Here is a 26151-nt window from a genome sequence, read left to right as displayed (position 1 = left end):
GCACTGTTCCTGGCATCTAGTGTTGGGCTCGGAGAGTTACAAGTTGTTTTTCTTCAAAGAAGTCTTTTCGAGTCACGGGACCGAGTGACTCCTCCCTTTCGGCTCCATCTTAGATTGTTTTCCCCGCAAAGGGTGAGGTAGGAGTTGTGGGTATACTAGAGGTGCCCATGCAATGGAGTAGTAATGTATGTACGTGGTGTGTATTAAAAATAATATTTATTTACATATTTACAATTTTCATGCAACTAAAAACGGCTACAGGCTCCCGGGGAGGTGGGAGGGCGCATGTGAATCTGCAGCGTCTCATGCCATGAACAGATGTACACTGGGTAAGTGACTTTTTCCGTTTGAGGGCATGTGTAGCTGCAGATACACATGCTGTGCATAGACTACAAAGCAGTAATCTCCCCAAAAGCGGTGGTTAGCCTGTAGGAGTTGAAGTTGTCTGAAATAATGTTCTTAATACAGCCTGTCCTACTGTGGCTTATTGTGTTGCTAACACGTCTACACAGTAATGCTTAGTAAATGTATGAGGCGTAGACCAGGTGGCTGCCTTACAAATTTCTGTCATTGGTATATTTCCAAGAAAAGCCATTGTAGCGCCTTTCTTTCTAGTGGAATGTGCCCTTGGTGTAATGGGTAATTCTCTTTTTGCTATAAGGTAACAGGTGTGAATGCATTTAACTCTCCATCTGGAAATGCCTTGTTTGGATATAGGGTTACCTGTGTGAGGTTTCTGGAAAGCTACGAACAATTGTTTTGTTTTACGAAATTGTTTCGTTCTGTCAATGTAATACATGAGTGCTCTTTTTATGTCTAATGTATGCAAGGCCCTTTCAGCTACTGAGTCTGGTTGTGGAAAGAAGACTGGGAGTTCCACAGTCTGGTTTAGATGGAATGGTGATATGACCTTTGGTAAGAATTTTTGATTTGTACGGAGAACCACTTTATGTTTATGTAGTTGAATAAATGGTTCTTGAATAGTAAATGCTTGTATTTCACTCACTCTTCTAAGTGATGTGATGGCTATTAGAAAGGCTACTTTCCAAGTCAGAAATTGGATTTGACAAGAATGCATGGGTTCGAATGGTAAGCCCATGAGTCGTGTTAATACAATATTAAGGTTTCACGAAGGTACTGGTGGTGTCCTTGGGGGTATGATTCTTTTCAGTCCTTCCATAAACGCTTTAATAACTGGTATTCTAAAAAGCGATGCTGTATGTTTAATCTGCAGATAGGCAGATATTGCAGTGAGATGGATTTTAATGGAAGAGAAAGCTAGATTAGACTTTTCTAAGTGTAATAAATAACTTACAATGTCTTGTGTTGTTGCGTCTAGTGGCATAATTTGATTAGTCAGACAGTAGCAAACAAATCTTTTCCATTTGTTTGCATAACAATGTCTTGTTGTAGATTTTCTCGCTTGTTTAATGATCTCCATACACTCTTGTTAAAGGTTTAAATGTCCGAATTCTAAGACTTCAGGAGCCAGATTGCTAGATTGAGCGATGCTGGATTTGGGTGTCTGATCTGTTGGTTGTGTTGTGTCAACAGATCTGGTTTGTTTAGTAGTTTGATGTGGGGTACCACTGATAAGTCCAACAGTGTTGTGTACCACGGTGGGCGATCCTAGGTTGGTGCTATGAGTATTAGTTTGAGTTTGTTTTGACTCAGTTTGTTGACTAGATAAGGAATGAGTGGGAGAGGGGGAAAAGCGTAAGCAAATATCCCTGACCAGCTGATCCATAGAGCATTGCCATTGGAATGAGGGTGTGGGTACCTGGATGCGAAGTTTTGGCATTTTGTGTTTTCTTTTGTTGCAAATAGATCTATGTCTGGTGTCCCCCAGCGGTGGAAGTGATACTGTAGGATCTCGGGATGTATTTCCCATTAGTGCAGAGGTCTTCAAACTGGGGGGCGGGCCCCCTAGGGGGGCCTCAAGTGATCCCAGAGGGGGGCGCCAAACTCTGGCCAAAAGAAATTGGTTTAGACATATTTAAACATTGGCATCTTCTAAAATATTTGTGAAATATTCTGAGGGGGTCCCAATGATTTTAATTTTTCAACTGGAGGGGCTCGGCCTTAAAAAGTTTGAAGACCACTGCATTAGTGGGTTTGCTGTTGATCTCGACTGAGATGGTCGGCTAACTGATTTTGAATGCCTGGTATGTATTGTGCTATTAGGCGAATGTTGTTGTGAATTGCCCAATACCAAATTCTTTGTGCTAATGGACACAGTTGTGACGAGTGTCCCTCCCCCCTTGTTTGTTGAGGTAATACATTGTTGTCATGTTGTCTGTCTTGACAAGAATGTGTTTGTGGGCTATTAGTGGTTGAAACGCTTTTAATGCTAGAAATACTGCTAGCAGTTCCAAATGATTTATGTGAAGTAGTTTTTGTTGATTGTCCCATTGACCTTGTACTCTGTGATTGTTGAGGTGTGCTCCCCACCCAACCATGGAAGCATCTGTTGTGATAATGGTGTGAGGCAAAGGGTCTTGAAATGGTCGCCCTTTGTTTACATGTATAGGGTTCCACCATTGAAGCGAAGAGTGTGTTTGGCGGTCTATCAACACTAGATCTTGTAGTTGACCCTGTGCTTGCGTCCATTGTTTTGCTAGGCACTGTTGTAAGGGCCGCATATGTCTTGTCATAAGTCTTGCGTTTGGGACAATGGCTATGCATGAGGACACCATGCCTAGTAGTCTCATTACAAACTTTACTGTGTAGTGTTGGTTTGGTTGTATGCTTGATCTTACATTTTGGAACGATTGGACTCTTTGTGGACGTGGAGTGGCAATTGCTCTTTGTGTGTTGAGTGTTGCTCCCAAGTAATGTTGTATTTGGGATGGTTGCAGATGTGATTTTTGGTAATTTATAGAAAACCCTTGTAGGAAGTTGGCTCTGTATGTGCTATTTCAAAGTAAGGAATAGCATGCACAGAGTCCAAGGGTTCCCCTTAGAGGTAAGATAGTGGCAAAAAGAGATAATACTAATGCTCTATTTTGTGGTAGTGTGGTCGAGCAATAGGCTTATCCAAGGAGTAGTGTTAAGCATTTGTTGTACATACACATAGACAATAAATGAGGTACACACACTCAGAGACAAATCCAGCCAATAGGTTTTTGTATAGAAAAATATCTTTTCTTAGTTTATTTTAAGAACCACAGGTTCAAATTTTACATGTAATATCTCATTCGAAAGGTATTGCAGGTAAGTACTTTAGGAACTTCAAATCATCAAAATTGCATGTATACTTTTCAAGTTATTCACAAATAGCTGTTTTAAAAGTGGACACTTAGTGCAATTTTCACAGTTCCTAGGGGAGGTAAGTATTTGTTAGGTTAACCAGGTAAGTAAGACACTTACAGGGCTTAGTTCTTGGTCCAAGGTAGCCCACCGTTGGGGGGTTCAGAGCAACCCCAAAGTCACCACACCAGCAGCTCAGGGCCGGTCAGGTGCAGAGTTCAAAGTGGTGCCCAAAACGCATAGGCTAGAATGGAGAGAAGGGGGTGCCCCGGTTCCGGTCTGCTTGCAGGTAAGTACCCGCGTCTTCGGAGGGCAGACCAGGGGGGGGTTTTGTAGGGCACCGGGGGGGACACAAGTCCACACAGAAATTTCACCCTCAGCGGCGCGGGGGCGGCCGGGTGCAGTGTAGAAACAAGCGTCGGGTTCGCAATGTTAGTCTATGAGAGATCTCGGGATCTCTTCAGCGCTGCAGGCAGGCAAGGGGGGGATTCCTCGGGGAAACCTCCACTTGGGCAAGGGAGAGGGACTCCTGGGGGTCACTCCTCCAGTGAAAGTCCGGTCCTTCAGGTCCTGGGGGCTGCGGGTGCAGGGTCTCTCCCGGGCGTCGGGACTTTAGGTTCAAAGAGTCGCGGTCAGGGGAAGCCTCGGGATTCCCTCTGCAGGCGGCGCTGTGGGGGCTCAGGGGGGACAGGTTTTGGTACTCACAGTATCAGAGTAGTCCTGGGGTCCCTCCTGAGGTGTTGGATCGCCACCAGCCGAGTCGGGGTCGCCGGGTGCAGTGTTGCAAGTCTCACGCTTCTTGCGGGGAGCTTGCAGGGTTCTTTAAAGTTGCTGGAAACAAAGTTGCAGCTTTTCTTGGAGCAGGTCCGCTGTCCACGGGAGTTTCTTGTCTTTTCGAAGCAGGGGCAGTCCTCAGAGGATGTCGAGGTCGCTGGTCCCTTTGGAAGGCGTCGCTGGAGCAGGATCTTTGGAAGGCAGGAGACAGGCCGGTGAGTTTCTGGAGCCAAGGCAGTTGTCGTCTTCTGGTCTTCCGCTGCAGGGGTTTTCAGCTGGGCAGTCCTTCTTCTTGTAGTTGCAGGAATCTAATTTTCTAGGGTTCAGGGTAGCCCTTAAATACTAAATTTAAGGGCGTGTTTAGGTCTGGGGGGTTAGTAGCCAATGGCTACTAGCCCTGAGGGTGGGTACACCCTCTTTGTGCCTCCTCCCAAGGGGAGGGGGTCACAATCCTAACCCTATTGGGGGAATCCTCCATCTGCAAGATGGAGGATTTCTAAAAGTTAGAGTCACTTCAGCTCAGGACACCTTAGGGGCTGTCCTGACTGGCCAGTGACTCCTCCTTGTTTTTCTCATTATTTTCTCCGGCCTTGCCGCCAAAAGTGGGGCCTGGCCGGAGGGGGCGGGCAACTCCACTAGCTGGAGTGTCCTGCTGGGTTGGCACAAAGGAGGTGAGCCTTTGAGGCTCACCGCCAGGTGTGACAATTCCTGCCTGGGGGAGGTGTTAGCATCTCCACCCAGTGCAGGCTTTGTTACTGGCCTCAGAGTGACAAAGGCACTCTCCCCATGGGGCCAGCAACATGTCTCGGTTTGTGGCAGGCTGCTAAAACTAGTCAGCCTACACAGATAGTCGGTTAAGTTTCAGGGGGCACCTCTAAGGTGCCCTCTGGGGTGTATTTTACAATAAAATGTACACTGGCATCAGTGTGCATTTATTGTGCTGAGAAGTTTGATACCAAACTTCCCAGTTTTCAGTGTAGCCATTATGGTGCTGTGGAGTTCGTGTTTGACAGACTCCCAGACCATATACTCTTATGGCTACCCTGCACTTACAATGTCTAAGGTTTTGTTTAGACACTGTAGGGGTACCATGCTCATGCACTGGTACCCTCACCTATGGTATAGTGCACCCTGCCTTAGGGCTGTAAGGCCTGCTAGAGGGGTGTCTTACCTATACTGCATAGGCAGTGAGAGGCTGGCATGGCACCCTGAGGGGAGTGCCATGTCGACTTACTCGTTTTGTCCTCACTAGCACACACAAGCTGGTAAGCAGTGTGTCTGTGCTGAGTGAGAGGTCTCCAGGGTGGCATAAGACATGCTGCAGCCCTTAGAGACCTTCCTTGGCATCAGGGCCCTTGGTACTAGAAGTACCAGTTACAAGGGACTTATCTGGATGCCAGGGTCTGCCAATTGTGGATACAAAAGTACAGGTTAGGGAAAGAACACTGGTGCTGGGGCCTGGTTAGCAGGCCTCAGCACACTTTCAATTGTAAACATAGCATCAGCAAAGGCAAAAAGTCAGGGGGCAACCATGCCAAGGAGGCATTTCCTTACAACCCTAGTTTGTGTAGAGTTTCTATGACGTATTGCGTGTGGAATTGACATTGTTGTTGAGTGTTGGCTTTTATTAGCCAGTCGTCTAAATATGGGAATACGTGCATGTGCTGCCTCCTTATGTGAGCTGCTTCTACAGCTAGGCATTTTGTAAATACTCTGGGGGCAGTTGTTATCCCGAACGGTATTACTTTGAATTGATAATGTTTGCCTTGAATTACAAACATTAGGTATTTCCTGTGAGAAGGATGGATGGGTATGTGGAAATACGCATCCTTCATATCCAGTGTTGTCATGTATTCCCCCTTTTTTTAGTAAGAGAACTACGTCTTGAAGTGTTACCATGTGGAAATGATCTGATTTGATGAAGAGATTTAGTGTTCTGAGATCGAAGATAGGCCTTAATGTTTTGTCATTTTTTGGAATGGAGTTCAGAGCAACCCCAAAGTTACCACACCAGCAGCTCAGGGCCGGTCAGGTGCAGAGGTCAAAGTGGTGCCCAAAACGCATAGGCTTCAATGGAGAAGGGGGTGCCCCGGTTCCAGTCTGCCAACAGGTAAGTACCCGCGTCTTCGGAGGGCAGACCAGGGGGGTTTTGTGGGGCACTGGAGGGGGGGGGGGGGGAGGTGGCACAAGTCCACACCGAAAGTACACCCTCAGCGGCACGGGGGCGGCCGGGTGCAGTGTGCAAACAAGCGCCGGGTTTGTAATTGAAATCAATGGGAGACCAAGGGGTCTCTTCAGCGATGCAGGCAGGCAAGGGGGGGCTCCTCGGGGTAGCCACCACCTGGGCAAGGGAGAGGGCCACCTGGGGGCCTACCAGGCGTCGGGTTCTTAGAAGCAGGCAGGCAGTCACGGTCAGGGGGAGCCTCGGGATTCCCTCTGCAGGCATCGCTGTGGGGGCTCAGGGGGGGGCAACTCTGGCTACTCACAGTCTCGCAGTCGCCGGGGAGTCCTCCCTGAAGTGTTTGTTCTCCACAAGTCGAGCCGGGGGCGTCGGGTGCAGAGTGCCAAGTCTCACGCTTCCGGCGGGAAAGGCGTGTTGTTTTAAAGTTGCTCCTTTGTTACAAAGTTGCAGTCTTTAGTGAACAGAGCCGCTGTCCTCAGGAGTTCTTGGTCCTTCTAGATGCAGGGCAGTCCTCTGAGGATTCAGAGGTCGCTGGTCCCTGGGGAGAGCGTCGCTGGAGCAGTGTCTTTAGAAGTGGGGAGACAGGCCGGTAGAGCTGGGGCCAAAGCAGTTGGTGTCTCCGTCTTCTCTGCAGCGTTTTTCAGCTTAGCAGTCCTTTTCTTCTTAGGTTGCAGGAATCTGAGTTCCTAGGTTCTGGGGAGCCCCCAAATACTAAATTTAGGGGTGTGTTTAGGTCTGGGGGGTTAGTAGCCAATGGCTACTAGCCCTGAGGGTGGCTACACCCTCTTTGTGCCTCCTCCCGAGTGGCACATTCCTATCCCTACTGGGGGAATCCTCCTTCTGCAAGATTGAGGATTTCTAAAAGTCAGAGTCACCTCAGCTCAGGATGCCTTAGGGGCTGTCCTGACTGGCCAGTGACTCCTCCTTGTTTTTCTCATTATCTCCTCCGGCCTTGCCGCCAAAAGTGGGGCCGTGGCCGGAGGGGGCAGGCAACTCCACTAGCTGGAATGCCCTGGGGTGCTGTAACAAAGGGGGTGAGCCTTTGAGGCTCACCGCCAGGTGTTACAGTTCCTACAGGGGGAGGTGATAAGCTTCTCCACCCAGTACAGGCTTTGTTACTAGCCACAGAGTGACAAAGGCACTCTGCCCATGTGGCCAGCAACATGTCTGGTGTGTGGCAGGCTGCTAGAACTAGTCAGCCTACACGGATAGTCGGTTAAGGTTTCAGTTACAATAAGGTGTATGTTACAATAAAATGTACACTGGCATCAGTGTGCATTTATTGTGCTGAGAAGTTTGATACCAAACTAAACAGTTTTCAGTGTAGCCATTATGGTGCTGTGGAGTTCGTGCATGACAGACTCCCAGACCATATACTCTTATGGCTACCCTGCACTTACAATGTCTAAGGTTTTGCTTAGACACTGTAGGGGCATAGTGGTCATGCACTTATGCCCTCACATATGGTATAGTGTACCCTGCCTTAGGGCTGTAAGGCCTGCTAGAGGGGTGACTTACCTATACTTCATAGGCAGTGTGAGGTTGGCATGGCACCCTGAGGGGAGTGCCATGTCGACTTAGTCGTTTTATCCCCACTAGCACACACAAGCTGGCAAGCAGTGTGTCTGTGCTGAGTGAGGGGTCCCCAGGGTGGCATAAGATATGCTGCAGCTCTTAGAGACCTTCCCTGGCATCAGGGCCCTTGGTACCAGGGGTACCAGTAACAAGGGACTTACCTGGATGCCAGGGTGTACCAATTGTGGAAACAAAAGTACAGGTTAGGGAAAGAACACTGGTGCTGGGGCCTGCTTAGCAGGCCTCAGCACACTTTCAAATCAAAACTTAGCATCAGCAAAGGCAAAATGTCAGGGGGTAATCATGCCAAGGAGGCATTTCCTTACACTGTATCTGAAGGAATTGGAGGTGGGATTTGGAAAAGTTAAGTGTGAAGGAGATCCACTGTCAACTGAGTGTGATAATGGCACTGTCGTAAGATACTGTTTAGTCATCTAGGTAAGGGAACATGTGGATGCTCTGTCTTCTAGGTATGCGGCAACTACTGCTAAACACTTTGTGAAGACTCTGGAAGTGGATGTAAACAACGAAAAGCAGGACTCTGAACTGGTAACGTTTCCCTGCATCAATGAACTTTAAGTATTTTAGTATTTTCGATATGCAGGGTGGATGGGAATATGAAAGCAGGGGTCTTTTAGATCTAGAGCTGTCAAAAAGTCACCTTTTTGCAGAAGTGGAATAACATCTTGAAGAGTGAAAGTGTTCCGACAGGATGTACTAGTTTAATGGTCTGAGGTCCAGAATAGGCCTGAGAGAGCTGTCCTTTTTGGAAATGAGGAAGGACCCCGATCCCTGATGTTGTAAGGGAACAGTCTAGATGGCTCCTTTGAGAAGAAGGGATTCAAACCTCTTGCTTCAGAAGGGTGAGGTGGTTGTGGGATAGCCTGTGAATGCGAGAGGGAACGTTTGGAGGAGTGATAATGAGCTCCAAACAATAACCATGTTGGAAATTACCCATTGGTCCGTGGTGATGTTGACCCATTCTGAATGAATGTTTTGGCGCTGTCCCCTGACAGGCATAGAGTGAGCGGGGGGGATACAGGGCTAGTCACTGCTTTGCAGTGGAGAACGTCTTGGGAGGCAGTGATTTTACTTCTGCCATTGTAGGACTCCTACAGAAACCCCTGGAATAGGAGGGTGGAGGTTGTCTGGTTTGGGAAGTAGACACCTTGGATGACGTGGATCTGTAAAGGTCTTTGAAAGTGGGGCGATGAAAAGTGCCCCTTCGTTTGGAGGACTGTAGAGCACCCATGGCCTTTGCTGTGTCTGTGTCCTTTTTTAGCTTCTCAAGGGTAGTATCCACTTGAAAGCCAAAAAATGCTCCTTATCAAAGGGCATGTTAAGGACTGCTTGCTGTAAACCAGAGCAGCAAAGCCACGTGTGCCTTCTAATTGGAACACTTGTACTGATGCTGTGTGCAGCTGTATCTGCAGCCTCCAGGGAACAATGGACAGAATTAATAGGGACTGTCTGCTCCTTCAGCAACAATTTGTTGTCCCCTCTTGCGGTGTTCATTTGGGAGAAAGTGATGAGCTCCTCCATTTCATCCCAGTGAGCCCAGTCATATCGAGCCAGTAACGTCTGGGAATTGGAGATATGCGAATGGTTAGTTGCGGTACATCCACTCTTTTGTCTGGAGCACTGCTTTTCTTGCTCTCCTTCTCAGGAGGACAATAGTCACCTGTGGCCTGGCTAGTGGCACGTTCTCGTGCAGTGGTGGTTACCATGGAATCCAGAGGGACCTGTGACCAAATGTATAATGGGTCTGAGGGAGCAGGCTTATATTTCCTGCCTACTCTAGCATGACACCAGCACATCAAACAGGAAGTTATGTTTGATAGAATCCCTGTGTAGTCCCACATAGTGAAAAGTGGCTGTTCTTGCCACTACTTGCTGGCAAGATGTAGAATCCTCTGGTGGTGAGGGGCATGCAGGGTAGAAGTCAGGATCATTGGGCAGGATAGTGTCAGAGTCATAACTGTCCCATGGATCCAGGTCATGCCGTGTCCCGCCCGAATCTTTCCCAACATATAAAGGGGATCCTTGAGGGGTATAATCTCCTGGTGTAGGTGAGGGAGGAGAATGAGGAGGGGTGGAAGGTGGAAGGGGGGAAGGTGGAAGAGAAGAAGGGGGTGGAGGAGGAGAAGAAGGTGGATCAGGAGGAAGAGATGGAGAAGATTTGTGAGGTGGGCTGGTGCATTTTACTTGCTTCTTTTCTTTGGAGTTGGAGAAGTGTTCGGAGCTTTTTGAGAAGACAGCTTCCTCTTGATCAGTACAGGAGGAGAATCAATAATGCATCATGTACTCTCCTAAACATTGAGGTGGTGCTGACTAGCTCCCATACTCTCCAGAATGGCTGAATTCTTTCTGTTCTGAGGTTTTCGGGACTGTAGATTTTGGCACCAAAGTCTTCGGTCGGTGTGGTTTTGTCTGCACCGAGATGGAGGCGGTAGCCAGTCGGCTCAGAGCCGCAGTTCAGACCGAGACGGAAACAATGTCTTGGGCCAAGGTGCTGGAGATCAAAGCCGAAGACAATGGTTTTGACTTGGCTGTTTTCGGAGCGGACCTGGAGGGCAGGGCAGCCGAAACAGATTTTGTGATATGACCATGGCCTGGTTTCTCAGTCTTAGGGTGGTTAGGAGGGGCCATGGGTTGTGCAGATGTTATCACGTGGCTTCTGATGTCCAACTGCACATCGGAGTCAGAGTCCTGGATAGAGAAGGCCTCTTCCTGTTGTTCAAGTTTCTCGTGGACATGTTCCTTCCCGAAGATGTCTGGTGTGTCACCCGGAGTCTTGGGACCCATTTCTAGTTGACGCATTCTTCGACCAGAAAGTTCTGCAGGCTTCACAGGTAGCTTCCTGGTGATCGGTGAAGAAACACAGGTTACACACCAGATGTTGGGCAGTGTGGGAAAATTTGGGGTGAGAGAAGCGAAACGCCATTCATTCCATCAGCTTAGCATAGTGGTCAATGCCGTATGGTGAGGTTGGCCGGAGACGCCCTGGAGAGCACACGGTCGGTGACCGGTCAGACAGCCGCAGATAAACACTTACATAAGAATGCACAATCAAACACAATACCGATGGAGAAGAGAAGGCACAAAGAAAGAGTTCGAATCAGAGCAAGTCGAAAGACGGAGCAAAGAAACGCACATCCAACCCCAGCGGTGGAGAGAAAAAAAAATCTAACAATGGAGACGATGTCCACGCACACTATCACTGAGAGGAGGAGACACTCGATCCCGTGATTCAAAATGCTTCTTCGAAGAAAAAAAACTTGAACCACTCCAGACCAAACACTAGATGGCAGGAGTATGCAGAGCATGTGTAACTACAACCATATATGCCATCGAACACACAGAACACATGTTGCTGAGGCCCTTTGCAAAGGTTGACTGTTCACCTTTCTGTTGCATATTGCTGTATTTGGGTGTTACATTGGTGCTAATGAGGTTTGACCTATACCCAGACAGTGTTAACAAGTGTTGAAATGACAAACTAATTCAGTAACCTATCTGAAAATATACTGTATTATGCTGCGTAATTTGCCTTTTTTTCTGCATAATTTAGTCAACACTGCTGCTTAATTGGCTCTCCCCTGTTGCAAAATTCCAGTGGTCCTGAAAATTGTAAATGACAAATAGTAATACTACAATGCATTATGCACGCCTTTAATAGTATAGAAATTATTTCCAAGTTGCCCCTTTTATGTGCAACCAGCTCTTTAAGCGAAAAGTGTAACTTTATAAAAACAAAAACTAATTCTAATATCAATAAGGGATCCATGCCAGCAAGACTACACAAAAGCTAAAGTACAACAAATGGCTTCATGCGACTCATGTAAAAATCAATGGACTAAATACGTACCGTTCTTAGTTTTTGTGTAGCATGTACAAAGAAGTCCAAAAATACTTTATGTACTAACGAGTGTTTAATCACTGCTTCTCTGCAACACAAAAAAGAGTATTTATTTGTTAACCTTGCTTCAATTATTAAATGATTTAATGATGATCACATGTTAAATCATTAGGCACTGGTGTGGTTCGAAACAATGGGATGAAGAACACAACGCACTTAACAGCTTAGCTCTAAACAACCTAAGATGACATTTATCTTGTACGACCTGTTTAAAGAATGGTGCAATCCAATCAGAACACGGTGAGCAACATACAATGGGTGCTATGTTGAGTTGCGTGAAATAAATGTATGAGAATTCCTCCATATAAGTTGGTTTTTGATACATTTCACGATCTGCTTTATAATTTCAAGAACTATTCCAGCCTGTTTGGCAACCTATGCCAGAACAGATCAGAGTGGTCAAACTCTGAAGGTGGTCACCTCAGAAGACACCCACATTTGACTAATATCCAGATGCCCAAGTGAACTGGCAAAGTTTTATGAAACTTCTTATTAATACCCTAGATTAGTGTTTCTCGGACTGTCAGGTGCAAGCTGATTTTTGGTGGGTCAGGAATGTCTAAGCATTAAAGATACCTTTGAATTCTGTGTTTAACGTGCCACATTTTCCAGTGTGTTAAAGAGAGAGGTCATGTGTCAGGCTATGTCTTCTGTCGAATTGCTGCTTATTCTTTTGGAATTGTTGTTTACTTTTGCAGTGAGAGTAGGTAACAAAGTGAATTATGTGACAATCTTCCAGGAATATAGGAATTATTTTTTCTTTTTTGCAACACACAACAAAATGTAATTACTTGTAAATGAGCTGTATGCATTGAGCAGTTAGGAAAGCAAACAAAGCACTTTTTTTTGTAATTCTGGAATGTGCTAGAGTAAGAGATTTTAATAGTATCAAAGCAAATCAAGGCTTTACCTCAAGATGCACAAATGAGAAATAGTCATAGAAATCTGATTTCCATACATTACTTGAGTGCTATACAGTTTTATCAGAAGAAAAAAAAGGTTAGTGGCCATTTCAAGGCAAAATGTGCTCAGTAAATGAACCTAGAAAGTTTGTCATTATAATAATTAGGACATGGCTCTAAAAAGTCCTTGATATACCCATCTGTAAACTCATCTAAAATTAGTACACCAAACAATAAGCACCAGATATTAGGAATTTAAGGTCCTAAAACTGAGTATTTTAAGCTAGGATGAGTCTGGATGATACATATGAATGCAGTCTAGCCTTTTCACCCTCTTCTCTTACCTAGTTCCTGCATCCATCCACACTACTTCAAACACTACTTGCAGCATCAGTCATGAACAACATAGTCCTCCACGTAGACTAACCAGACCCTCTTCCAACCCTTCATGCAAGCAATGGCACTTAACACACGGGACAAAGCAAATTAGGCTCCAGCTGCAACCATTCCAACAAGCCAGGAACGCTCTGGCCTTCAAATGATCAGCCAAGAAAAGAAGACTGCAAGACCATACTGTAGGAAGTTGGCTCTGTATGTGCTATTTCAAAGTAAGGAATAGCATGCACAGAGTCCAAGGGTTCCCCTTAGAGGTAAAATAGTGGTAAAAATAGATAATACTAATGCTCTATTTTGTGGTAGTGTGGTCGAGCAGTAGGCTTATCCAAGGAGTAGTGTTAAGCATTTGTTGTACATACACACGACAATAAATGAGGTACACACACTCAGAGACAAATCCAGCCAATAGGTTTTTATATAGAAAAATATCTTTTCTTAGTTTATTTTAAGAACCACAGGTTCAAATTCTACATGTAATATCTCATTCGAAAGGTATTGCAGGTAAGTACTTTAGGAACTTCAAATCATCAAAATTGCATGTATACTTTTCAAGTTATTGACAAATAGCTGTTTTAAAAGTGGACACTTAGTGCAATTTTCACAGTTCCTGGGGGAGGTAAGTTTTTGTTAGTTTTACCAGGTAAGTAGGACACTTACAGGGTTCAGTTCTTGGTCCAAGGTAGCCCACCGTTGGGGGTTCAGAGCAACCCCAAAGTCACCACACCAGCAGCTCAGGGCCGGTCAGGTGCAGAGTTCAAAGTGGTGCCCAAAACACATAGGCTAGAATGGAGAGAAGGGGGTGCCCCGGTTCCGGTCTGCTTGCAGGTAAGTACCCGCGTCTTCGGAGGGTAGACCAGGGGGGTTTTGTAGGGCACCGGGGGGGACACAAGTCCACACAGAAATTTCACCCTCAGCAGCGCGGGGGCGGCCGGGTGCAGTGTAGGAACAGGCGTCGGGTTCGTAATGTTAGTCTACGAGAGATCTCGGGATCTCTTCAGCGCTGCAGGCAGGCAAGGGGGGGGTTCCTTGGGGAAACCTCCACTTGGGCGAGGGAGAGGGACTCCTGGGGGTCACTCCTCCAGTGAAAGTCCGGTCCTTCAGGTCCTGGGGGCTGCGGGTGCAGGGTCTCTCCCAGGCGTCGGGACTTTAGGTTCAAAGAGTCGCGGTCAGGGGAAGCCTCGGGATTCCCTCTGCAGGCGGCGCTGTGGGGGCTCAGGGGGGACAGGTTTTGGTACTCACAGTATCAGAGTAGTCCTGGGGTCCCTCCTGAGGTGTTGGATCGCCACCAGCCGAGTCGGGGTCGCCGGGTGCAGTGTTGCAAGTCTCACGCTTCTTGCGGGGAGCTTGCAGGGTTCTTTAAAGCTGCTGGAAACAAAGTTGCAGCTTTTCTTGGAGCAGGTCCGCTGTCCTCGGGAGTTTCTTGTTTTTTCGAAGCAGGGGCAGTCCTCAGAGGATGTCGAGGTCGCTGGTCCCTTTGGAAGGCGTCGCTGGAGCAGGATCTTTGGAAGGCAGGAGACAGGCCGGTGAGTTTCTGGAGCCAAGGCAGTTGTCGTCTTCTGGTCTTCCGCTGCAGGGGTTTTCAGCTGGGCAGTCCTTCTTCTTGTAGTTGCAGGAATCTAATTTTCTAGGGTTCAGGGTAGCCCTTAAATACTAAATTTAAGGGCGTGTTTAGGTCTGGGGGGTTAGTAGCCAATGGCTACTAGCCCTGAGGGTGGGTACACCCTCTTTGTGCCTCCTCCCAAGGGGAGGGGGTCACAATCCTAACCCTATTGGGGGAATCCTCCATCTGCAAGATGGAGGATTTCTAAAAGTTAGAGTCACCTCAGCTCAGGACACCTTAGGGGCTGTCCTGACTGGCCAGTGACTCCTCCTTGTTATTCTCATTATCTTCTCCGGCCTTGCCGCCAAAAGTGGGGCCTGGCCGGAGGGGGCGGGCAACTCCACTAGCTGGAGTGTCCTGCTGGGTTGGCACAAAGGAGGTGAGCCTTTGAGGCTCACCGCCAGGTGTGACAATTCCTGCCTGGGAGAGGTGTTAGCATCTCCACCCAGTGCAGGCTTTGTTACTGGCCTCAGAGTGACAAAGGCACTCTCCCCATGGGGCCAGCAACATGTCTCGGTTTGTGGCAGGCTGCTAAAACTAGTCAGCCTACACAGATAGTCGGTTAAGTTTCAGGGGGCACCTCTAAGGTGCCCTCTGTGGTGTATTTTACAATAAAATGTACACTGGCATCAGTGTGCATTTATTGTGCTGAGAAGTTTGATACCAAACTTCCCAGTTTTCAGTGTAGCCATTATGGTGCTGTGGAGTTCGTGTTTGACAGACTCCCAGACCATATACTCTTATGGCTACCCTGCACTTACAATGTCTAAGGTTTTATTTAGACACTGTAGGGGTACCATGCTCATGCACTGGTACCCTCACCTATGGTATAGTGCACCCTGCCTTAGGGCTGTAAGGCCTGCTAGAGGGGTGTCTTACCTATACTGCATAGGCAGTGAGAGGCTGGCATGGCACCCTGAGGGGAGTGCCATGTCGACTTACTCGTTTTGTCCTCACTAGCACACACAAGCTGGCAAGCAGTGTGTCTGTGCTGAGTGAGAGGTCTCCAGGGTGGCATAAGACATGCTGCAGCCCTTAGAGACCTTCCTTGGCATCAGGGCCCTTGGTACTAGAAGTACCAGTTACAAGGGACTTATCTGGATGCCAGGGTCTGCCAATTGTGGATACAAAAGTACAGGTTAGGGAAAGAACACTGGTGCTGGGGCCTGGTTAGCAGGCCTCAGCACACTTTCAATTGTAAACATAGCATCAGCAAAGGCAAAAAGTCAGGGGGCAACCATGCCAAGGAGGCATTTCCTTACACAACCCCCCCCCAAACGAAAGAGGATGAGACTAACCTTTCCCAAGAGAGTCTTCATTTTCTAAGTGGAAGAACCTGGAAAGGCCATCTGCATTGGCATGGGCAGTCCCAGGTCTGTGTTCCACTATAAAGTCCATTCCCTGTAGGGAGATGGACCACCTCAACAGTTTAGGATTTTCACCTTTCATTTGCATCAGCCATTTGAGAGGTCTGTGGTCAGTTTGAACTAGGAAGTGAGTCCCAAAGAGGTATGGTCTCAGCTTCTTCAGGGACCAAACCACAGCAAAGGCCTCCCTCTCAATGGCACTCCAACGCTGCTCCCTGGGGAGTAACCTCCTGCTAATGAAAGCAACAGGCTGGTCAAGGCCATCATCATTTGTTTGGGACAAAACTGCCCCTATCCCATGTTCAGAGGCATCAGTCTGCACAATGAACTGCTTAGAATAATCTGGAGCTTTGAGAACTGGTGCTGAGCACATTGCCTGTTTCAGGGTGTCAAAGGCCTGTTGGCATTCCACAGTCCAGTTTACTTTCTTGGGCATTTTCTTGGAGGTGAGTTCAGTGAGGGCTGTCACAATGGATCCATATCCCTTCACAAACCTCCTGTAATACCCAGTCAAGCCAAGGAATGCCCTGACTTGAGTCTGGGTTTTTGGAGCTACCCAGTCCAGAATAGTCTGGATCTTGGGTTGGAGTGGCTGAACTTGGCCTCCACCTACAAGGTGTCCCAAATAAACCACAGTTCCCTGCCCTATCTGGCATTTGGATGCCTTGATAGAGAGGCCTGCAGATTGCAGAGCCTTCAAAACCTTCCTCAGGTGGACCAGGTGATCCTGCCAGGTGGAGCTAAAGACAGCAATATCATCAAGATAAGCTGTGCTAAAGGACTCCAAGCCAGCAAGGACTTGATTCACCAACCTTTGGAAGGTGGCAGGGGCATTCTTTAAACCAAAGGGCATAACAGTAAACTGATAATGCCCATCAGGTGTGGAGAATGCTGTCTTTTCTTTTGCTCCAGGTGCCATTTTTATTTGCCAGTACCCTGCTGTCAAGTCAAAGGTACTTAGAAATTTGGCAGCACCTAATTTATCAATGAGCTCATCAGCTCTTGGAATTGGATGGGCATCTGTCTTGGTGACAGAATTGAGCCCTCTGTAGTCCACACAAAACCTCATCTCTTTCTTTCCATCTTTGGTGTGAGGTTTGGGGACTAAGACCACTGGGCTAGCCCAGGGGCTGTCAGAGCGCTCAATTACTCCCAATTCCAGCATCTTGTGGACTTCCACCTTGATGCTTTCCTTAACATGGTCAGACTGTCTAAAGATTTTGTTCTTGACAGGCATGCTGTCTCCTGTGTCCACATCATGGGTACACAGGTGTGTCTGACCAGGGGTTAAGGAGAAGAGTTCAGGAAACTGTTGTAGGACTCTCCTACAATCAGCTTGCTGTTGGCCAGAGAGGGTGTCTGAGTAGATCACTCCATCTACTGTACCATCTTTTGGGTCTGATGACAGAAGATCAGGGAGAGGTTCACTCTCTGCCTCCTGATCCTCATCTGTTACCATCAACAGATTGACATCAGCCCTGTCGTGGAAGAGCTTAAGGCGGTTTACATGGATCACCCTCTTGGGGCTCCTGCTTGTGCCCAGGTCCACCAAGTAGGTGACCTGACTCTTCCTCTCTAGTACTGGGTAAGGGCCACTCCATTTGTCCTGGAGTGCCCTGGGAGCCACAGGCTCCAGAACCCAGACTTTCTGCCCTGGTTGGAACTCAACCAGTGCAGCCTTTTGGTCATACCAAAACTTCTGGAGCTGTTGGCTGGCCTCAAGGTTTTTGGTTGCCTTTTCCATGTACTCTGCCATTCTAGAGCGAAGGCCAAGTACATAGTCCACTATGTCCTGTTTAGGCTCATGGAGAGGTCTCTCCCAGCCTTCTTTAACAAGGGCAAGTGGTCCCCTTACAGGATGACCAAACAGAAGTTCAAAGGGTGAGAATCCTACTCCCTTCTGTGGCACCTCTCTGTAAGCGAAAAGCAGACATGGCAAGAGGACATCCCATCTCCTTTTGAGCTTTTCTGGGAGCCCCATGATCATGCCTTTTAATGTCTTGTTGAATCTCTCAACCAAGCTGTAGGAAGTTGGCTCTGTATGTGCTATTTCAAAGTAAGGAATAGCATGCACAGAGTCCAAGGGTTCCCCTTAGAGGTAAAATAGTGGTAAAAATAGATAATACTAATGCTCTATTTTGTGGTAGTGTGGTCGAGCAGTAGGCTTATCCAAGGAGTAGTGTTAAGCATTTGTTGTACATACACAAGACAATAAATGAGGTACACACACTCAGAGACAAATCCAGCCAATAGGTTTTTATATAGAAAAATATCTTTTCTTAGTTTATTTTAAGAACCACAGGTTCAAATTCTACATGTAATATCTCATTCGAAAGGTATTGCAGGTAAGTACTTTAGGAACTTCAAATCATCAAAATTGCATGTATACTTTTCAAGTTATTGACAAATAGCTGTTTTAAAAGTGGACACTTAGTGCAATTTTCACAGTTCCTGGGGGAGGTAAGTTTTTGTTAGTTTTACCAGGTAAGTAGGACACTTACAGGGTTCAGTTCTTGGTCCAAGGTAGCCCACCGTTGGGGGTTCAGAGCAACCCCAAAGTCACCACACCAGCAGCTCAGGGCCGGTCAGGTGCAGAGTTCAAAGTGGTGCCCAAAACACATAGGCTAGAATGGAGAGAAGGGGGTGCCCCGGTTCCGGTCTGCTTGCAGGTAAGTACCCGCGTCTTCGGAGGGTAGACCAGGGGGGTTTTGTAGGGCACCGGGGGGGACACAAGTCCACACAGAAATTTCACCCTCAGCAGCGCGGGGGCGGCCGGGTGCAGTGTAGGAACAGGCGTCGGGTTCGCAATGTTAGTCTACGAGAGATCTCGGGATCTCTTCAGCGCTGCAGGCAGGCAAGGGGGGGTTCCTTGGGGAAACCTCCACTTGGGCGAGGGAGAGGGACTCCTGGGGGTCACTCCTCCAGTGAAAGTCCGGTCCTTCAGGTCCTGGGGGCTGCGGGTGCAGGGTCTCTCCCAGGCGTCGGGACTTTAGGTTCAAAGAGTCGCGGTCAGGGGAAGCCTCGGGATTCCCTCTGCAGGCGGCGCTGTGGGGGCTCAGGGGGGGACAGGTTTTGGTACTCACAGTATCAGAGTAGTCCTGGGGTCCCTCCTGAGGTGTTGGATCGCCACCAGCCGAGTCGGGGTCGCCGGGTGCAGTGTTGCAAGTCTCACGCTTCTTGCGGGGAGCTTGCAGGGTTCTTTAAAGCTGCTGGAAACAAAGTTGCAGCTTTTCTTGGAGCAGGTCCGCTGTCCTCGGGAGTTTCTTGTTTTTTCGAAGCAGGGGCAGTCCTCAGAGGATGTCGAGGTCGCTGGTCCCTTTGGAAGGCGTCGCTGGAGCAGGATCTTTGGAAGGCAGGAGACAGGCCGGTGAGTTTCTGGAGCCAAGGCAGTTGTCGTCTTCTGGTCTTCCGCTGCAGGGGTTTTCAGCTGGGCAGTCCTTCTTCTTGTAGTTGCAGGAATCTAATTTTCTAGGGTTCAGGGTAGCCCTTAAATACTAAATTTAAGGGCGTGTTTAGGTCTGGGGGGTTAGTAGCCAATGGCTACTAGCCCTGAGGGTGGGTACACCCTCTTTGTGCCTCCTCCCAAGGGGAGGGGGTCACAATCCTAACCCTATTGGGGGAATCCTCCATCTGCAAGATGGAGGATTTCTAAAAGTTAGAGTCACCTCAGCTCAGGACACCTTAGGGGCTGTCCTGACTGGCCAGTGACTCCTCCTTGTTATTCTCATTATCTTCTCCGGCCTTGCCGCCAAAAGTGGGGCCTGGCCGGAGGGGGCGGGCAACTCCACTAGCTGGAGTGTCCTGCTGGGTTGGCACAAAGGAGGTGAGCCTTTGAGGCTCACCGCCAGGTGTGACAATTCCTGCCTGGGAGAGGTGTTAGCATCTCCACCCAGTGCAGGCTTTGTTACTGGCCTCAGAGTGACAAAGGCACTCTCCCCATGGGGCCAGCAACATGTCTCGGTTTGTGGCAGGCTGCTAAAACTAGTCAGCCTACACAGATAGTCGGTTAAGTTTCAGGGGGCACCTCTAAGGTGCCCTCTGTGGTGTATTTTACAATAAAATGTACACTGGCATCAGTGTGCATTTATTGTGCTGAGAAGTTTGATACCAAACTTCCCAGTTTTCAGTGTAGCCATTATGGTGCTGTGGAGTTCGTGTTTGACAGACTCCCAGACCATATACTCTTATGGCTACCCTGCACTTACAATGTCTAAGGTTTTATTTAGACACTGTAGGGGTACCATGCTCATGCACTGGTACCCTCACCTATGGTATAGTGCACCCTGCCTTAGGGCTGTAAGGCCTGCTAGAGGGGTGTCTTACCTATACTGCATAGGCAGTGAGAGGCTGGCATGGCACCCTGAGGGGAGTGCCATGTCGACTTACTCGTTTTGTCCTCACTAGCACACACAAGCTGGCAAGCAGTGTGTCTGTGCTGAGTGAGAGGTCTCCAGGGTGGCATAAGACATGCTGCAGCCCTTAGAGACCTTCCTTGGCATCAGGGCCCTTGGTACTAGAAGTACCAGTTACAAGGGACTTATCTGGATGCCAGGGTCTGCCAATTGTGGATACAAAAGTACAGGTTAGGGAAAGAACACTGGTGCTGGGGCCTGGTTAGCAGGCCTCAGCACACTTTCAATTGTAAACATAGCATCAGCAAAGGCAAAAAGTCAGGGGGCAACCATGCCAAGGAGGCATTTCCTTACACAACCCCCCCCCAAACGAAAGAGGATGAGACTAACCTTTCCCAAGAGAGTCTTCATTTTCTAAGTGGAAGAACCTGGAAAGGCCATCTGCATTGGCATGGGCAGTCCCAGGTCTGTGTTCCACTATAAAGTCCATTCCCTGTAGGGAGATGGACCACCTCAACAGTTTAGGATTTTCACCTTTCATTTGCATCAGCCATTTGAGAGGTCTGTGGTCAGTTTGAACTAGGAAGTGAGTCCCAAAGAGGTATGGTCTCAGCTTCTTCAGGGACCAAACCACAGCAAAGGCCTCCCTCTCAATGGCACTCCAACGCTGCTCCCTGGGGAGTAACCTCCTGCTAATGAAAGCAACAGGCTGGTCAAGGCCATCATCATTTGTTTGGGACAAAACTGCCCCTATCCCATGTTCAGAGGCATCAGTCTGCACAATGAACTGCTTAGAATAATCTGGAGCTTTGAGAACTGGTGCTGAGCACATTGCCTGTTTCAGGGTGTCAAAGGCCTGTTGGCATTCCACAGTCCAGTTTACTTTCTTGGGCATTTTCTTGGAGGTGAGTTCAGTGAGGGCTGTCACAATGGATCCATATCCCTTCACAAACCTCCTGTAATACCCAGTCAAGCCAAGGAATGCCCTGACTTGAGTCTGGGTTTTTGGAGCTACCCAGTCCAGAATAGTCTGGATCTTGGGTTGGAGTGGCTGAACTTGGCCTCCACCTACAAGGTGTCCCAAATAAACCACAGTTCCCTGCCCTATCTGGCATTTGGATGCCTTGATAGAGAGGCCTGCAGATTGCAGAGCCTTCAAAACCTTCCTCAGGTGGACCAGGTGATCCTGCCAGGTGGAGCTAAAGACAGCAATATCATCAAGATAAGCTGTGCTAAAGGACTCCAAGCCAGCAAGGACTTGATTCACCAACCTTTGGAAGGTGGCAGGGGCATTCTTTAAACCAAAGGGCATAACAGTAAACTGATAATGCCCATCAGGTGTGGAGAATGCTGTCTTTTCTTTTGCTCCAGGTGCCATTTTTATTTGCCAGTACCCTGCTGTCAAGTCAAAGGTACTTAGAAATTTGGCAGCACCTAATTTATCAATGAGCTCATCAGCTCTTGGAATTGGATGGGCATCTGTCTTGGTGACAGAATTGAGCCCTCTGTAGTCCACACAAAACCTCATCTCTTTCTTTCCATCTTTGGTGTGAGGTTTGGGGACTAAGACCACTGGGCTAGCCCAGGGGCTGTCAGAGCGCTCAATTACTCCCAATTCCAGCATCTTGTGGACTTCCACCTTGATGCTTTCCTTAACATGGTCAGACTGTCTAAAGATTTTGTTCTTGACAGGCATGCTGTCTCCTGTGTCCACATCATGGGTACACAGGTGTGTCTGACCAGGGGTTAAGGAGAAGAGTTCAGGAAACTGTTGTAGGACTCTCCTACAATCAGCTTGCTGTTGGCCAGAGAGGGTGTCTGAGTAGATCACTCCATCTACTGTACCATCTTTTGGGTCTGATGACAGAAGATCAGGGAGAGGTTCACTCTCTGCCTCCTGATCCTCATCTGTTACCATCAACAGATTGACATCAGCCCTGTCGTGGAAGAGCTTAAGGCGGTTTACATGGGTCACCCTCTTGGGGCTCCTGCTTGTGCCCAGGTCCACCAAGTAGGTGACCTGACTCTTCCTCTCTAGTACTGGGTAAGGGCCACTCCATTTGTCCTGGAGTGCCCTGGGAGCCACAGGCTCCAGAACCCAGACTTTCTGCCCTGGTTGGAACTCAACCAGTGCAGCCTTTTGGTCATACCAAAACTTCTGGAGCTGTTGGCTGGCCTCAAGGTTTTTGGTTGCCTTTTCCATGTACTCTGCCATTCTAGAGCGAAGGCCAAGTACATAGTCCACTATGTCCTGTTTAGGCTCATGGAGAGGTCTCTCCCAGCCTTCTTTAACAAGGGCAAGTGGTCCCCTTACAGGATGACCAAACAGAAGTTCAAAGGGTGAGAATCCTACTCCCTTCTGTGGCACCTCTCTGTAAGCGAAAAGCAGACATGGCAAGAGGACATCCCATCTCCTTTTGAGCTTTTCTGGGAGCCCCATGATCATGCCTTTTAATGTCTTGTTGAATCTCTCAACCAAGCCATTAGTTTGTGGATGGTATGGTGTAGTGAATTTATAAGTCACTCCACACTCATTCCACATGTGCTTTAGGTATGCTGACATGAAGTTGGTACCTCTGTCAGACACCACCTCCTTAGGGAAACCCACTCTGGTAAAGATACCAATGAGGGCCTTGGCTACTGCAGGGGCAGTAGTCGACCTAAGGGGAATAGCTTCAGGATACCTGGTAGCATGATCCACTACTACCAGGATATACATATTTCCTGAGGCTGTGGGAGGTTCCAGTGGACCAACTATGTCCACACCCACTCTTTCAAAGGGAACCCCCACCACTGGAAGTGGAATGAGGGGGGCCTTTGGATGTCCACCTGTCTTACCACTGGCTTGACAGGTGGGGCAGGAGAGGCAAAACTCCTTAACCATGTTGGACATATTGGGCCAGTAGAAGTGGTTGACTAACCTCTCCCACGTCTTGGTTTGTCCCAAATGTCCAGCAAGGGGAATGTCATGGGCCAATGTTAGGATGAACTCTCTGAACAGCTGAGGCACTACCACTCTCCTAGTGGCACCAGGTTTGGGGTCTCTGGCCTCAGTGTACAGGAGTCCATCTTCCCAATAGACCCTATGCGTTCCATTTTTCTTGCCTTTGGACTCTTCAGCAGCTTGCTGCCTAAGGCCTTCAAGAGAGGGACAGGTTTCTTGTCCCTTACACAGCTCCTCCCTGGAGGGTCCCCCTGGGCCTAAGAGCTCAACCTGGTAAGGTTCAAGCTCCAAAGGCTCAGTTCCCTCAGAGGGCAGAACTTCTTCCTGAGAAGAGAGGTTCCCTTTCTTTTGCTGTGTTGCAGTTGGTTTCCCAACTGACTTTCCTGTTCTCTTGGTAGGCTGGGCCATTTTTCCAGACTCCAGCTCTACTTTTTCACCCTGTGCCTTGCATTGTGCTCTTGTTTTCACACACACCAGTTCAGGGATACCCAGCATTGCTGCATGGGTTTTTAGTTCTACCTCAGCCCATGCTGAGGACTCCAGGTCATTTCCAAGCAGACAGTCCACTGGGATATTTGAGGAGACCACCACCTGTTTCAGGCCATTGACCCCTCCCCATTCTAAAGTAACCATCGCCATGGGATGTACTTTTCTCTGATTGTCAGCGTTGGTGACTGTGTAAGTTTTTCCAGTCAGGTATTGGCCAGGGGAAACCAGTTTCTCTGTCACCATGGTGACACTGGCACCTGTATCCCTCAGGCCCTCTATTCTAGTCCCATTAATTAAGAGTTGCTGTCTGTATTTTTGCATGTTAGGCGGCCAGACAGCTAGTGTGGCTAAATCCACCCCACCCTCAGAAACTAGAGTAGCTTCAGTGTGGACCCTGATTTGCTCTGGGCACACTGTTGATCCCACTTGGAGACTAGCCATACCAGTGTTACCTGGATGGGAGTTTGGAGTGGAACCTTTCTTGGGACAGGCCTTGTCTCCAGTTTGGTGTCCATGCTGTTTACAGCTATGACACCAGGCCTTTTCGGGATCAAAGTTTTTACCCTTGTACCCATTGTTTTGTGAAGAGGCTCTGGGCCCACCCTCCTGTGCAGGTTTTTGGGGGCCTGTAGAAGACTCTTTACTATTTTTAGTTTTGGTTGTCTCATCACCCTTCTGCTGGGGAGTCTTTGTGACCCCTTTCTTTTGGTCACCCCCTGTTGAAGTCTTGGACACCCTTGTCTTGACCCAATGGTCCGCCTTCTTTCCCAATTCTTGGGGAGAAATTGGTCCTAGGTCTACCAGATGCTGATGCAGTTTATCATTGAAACAATTACTTAACAGGTGTTCTTTCACAAATAAATTGTACAGCCCATCATAATTACTTACACCACTGCCTTGAATCCAACCATCTAGTGTTTTCACTGAGTAGTCAACAAAGTCAACCCAGGTCTGGCTCGAGGATTTTTGAGCCCCCCTGAACCTAATCCTGTACTCCTCAGTGGAGAATCCAAAGCCCTCAATCAGGGTACCCTTCATGAGGTCATAAGATTCTGCATCTTGTCCAGAGAGTGTGAGGAGTCTATCCCTACACTTTCCTGTGAACATTTCCCAAAGGAGAGCACCCCAGTGAGATCTGTTCACTTTTCTGGTTACACAAGCCCTCTCAAAAGCTGTGAACCATTTGGTGATGTCATCACCATCTTCATATTTAGTTACAATCCCTTTGGGGATTTTCAACATGTCAGGAGAATCTCTGACCCTATTTATGTTGCTGCCACCATTGATGGGTCCTAGGCCCATCTCTTGTCTTTCCCTCTCTATGGCTAGGATCTGTCTTTCCAAAGCCAATCTTTTGGCCATCCTGGCTAACTGGATGTCCTCTTCACTGGAGTTATCCTCAGTGATTTCAGAGTTGTTGGTCCCTCCTGTGAGGGAACCAGCATCTCTGACTATTATTTGTGGAGTCAGGGCTTGAGAAGCCCTGCTCTCCCTAAGTAGGACTGGAGGGGGGGAATTTCCCTCCAAGTCACTATCTTCATCTTCTGAGTTGCCATCCTCAGAGGGGTTGGCCTTTTCAAACTCTGCCAAAAGCTCCTGGAGCTGTACTTTGGTAGGTTTGGGGCCCATTGCTATTTTCTTTAGTTTACAGAGTGACCTTAGCTCTCTCATCTGTAGATGGAGGTAAGGTGTGGTGTCGAGTTCCACCACATTCACATCTGTGCTAGACATTATGCTTCTAAAAGTTGGAATACTTTTTAAGAAACTAAAACTGGTTCTAGAATCTAATTCAAACTTTTACCAAACTTTTAAACTTTAAAAGAAATGCTAAACAGGATCTAACACAAGGCCCTAGCAGGTCTTTTAAGAATTTAGAAAACTTTTCAAATTGCAAAAATCAATTTCTAATGACAATTTTGGAATTTGTCGTGTGATCAGGTATTGGCTGAGTAGTCCAGCAAATGCAAAGTCTTGTACCCCACCGCTGATCCACCAATGTAGGAAGTTGGCTCTGTATGTGCTATTTCAAAGTAAGGAATAGCATGCACAGAGTCCAAGGGTTCCCCTTAGAGGTAAAATAGTGGTAAAAATAGATAATACTAATGCTCTATTTTGTGGTAGTGTGGTCGAGCAGTAGGCTTATCCAAGGAGTAGTGTTAAGCATTTGTTGTACATACACAAGACAATAAATGAGGTACACACACTCAGAGACAAATCCAGCCAATAGGTTTTTATATAGAAAAATATCTTTTCTTAGTTTATTTTAAGAACCACAGGTTCAAATTCTACATGTAATATCTCATTCGAAAGGTATTGCAGGTAAGTACTTTAGGAACTTCAAATCATCAAAATTGCATGTATACTTTTCAAGTTATTGACAAATAGCTGTTTTAAAAGTGGAC

General features: G+C 47.8%; 1 protein-coding gene across 1 annotated transcript in view; it reads right to left on the bottom strand.

The window, feature by feature from the left end:
- PUM3 (pumilio RNA binding family member 3) overlaps positions 1–26151 on the bottom strand; it is a 517651-nt gene that overhangs the window by 150055 nt on the left and 341445 nt on the right. Inside the window, exon 10 of the mRNA XM_069228428.1 lies at positions 11649–11727. Within this exon, the coding sequence (XP_069084529.1) occupies positions 11649–11727 (79 nt within the window). The remainder of the gene's footprint in view (positions 1–11648; positions 11728–26151) is intronic.

The sequence above is a fragment of the Pleurodeles waltl genome, chromosome 1_1 (genome assembly GCF_031143425.1).
Source record: "Pleurodeles waltl isolate 20211129_DDA chromosome 1_1, aPleWal1.hap1.20221129, whole genome shotgun sequence".
In the NCBI taxonomy this organism is placed as follows: Eukaryota; Metazoa; Chordata; class Amphibia; order Caudata; family Salamandridae; genus Pleurodeles; species Pleurodeles waltl.
The sequence above is the reverse complement of the archived record's forward strand: the minus strand, read 5'-3'. Positions and strand labels throughout refer to the sequence as shown.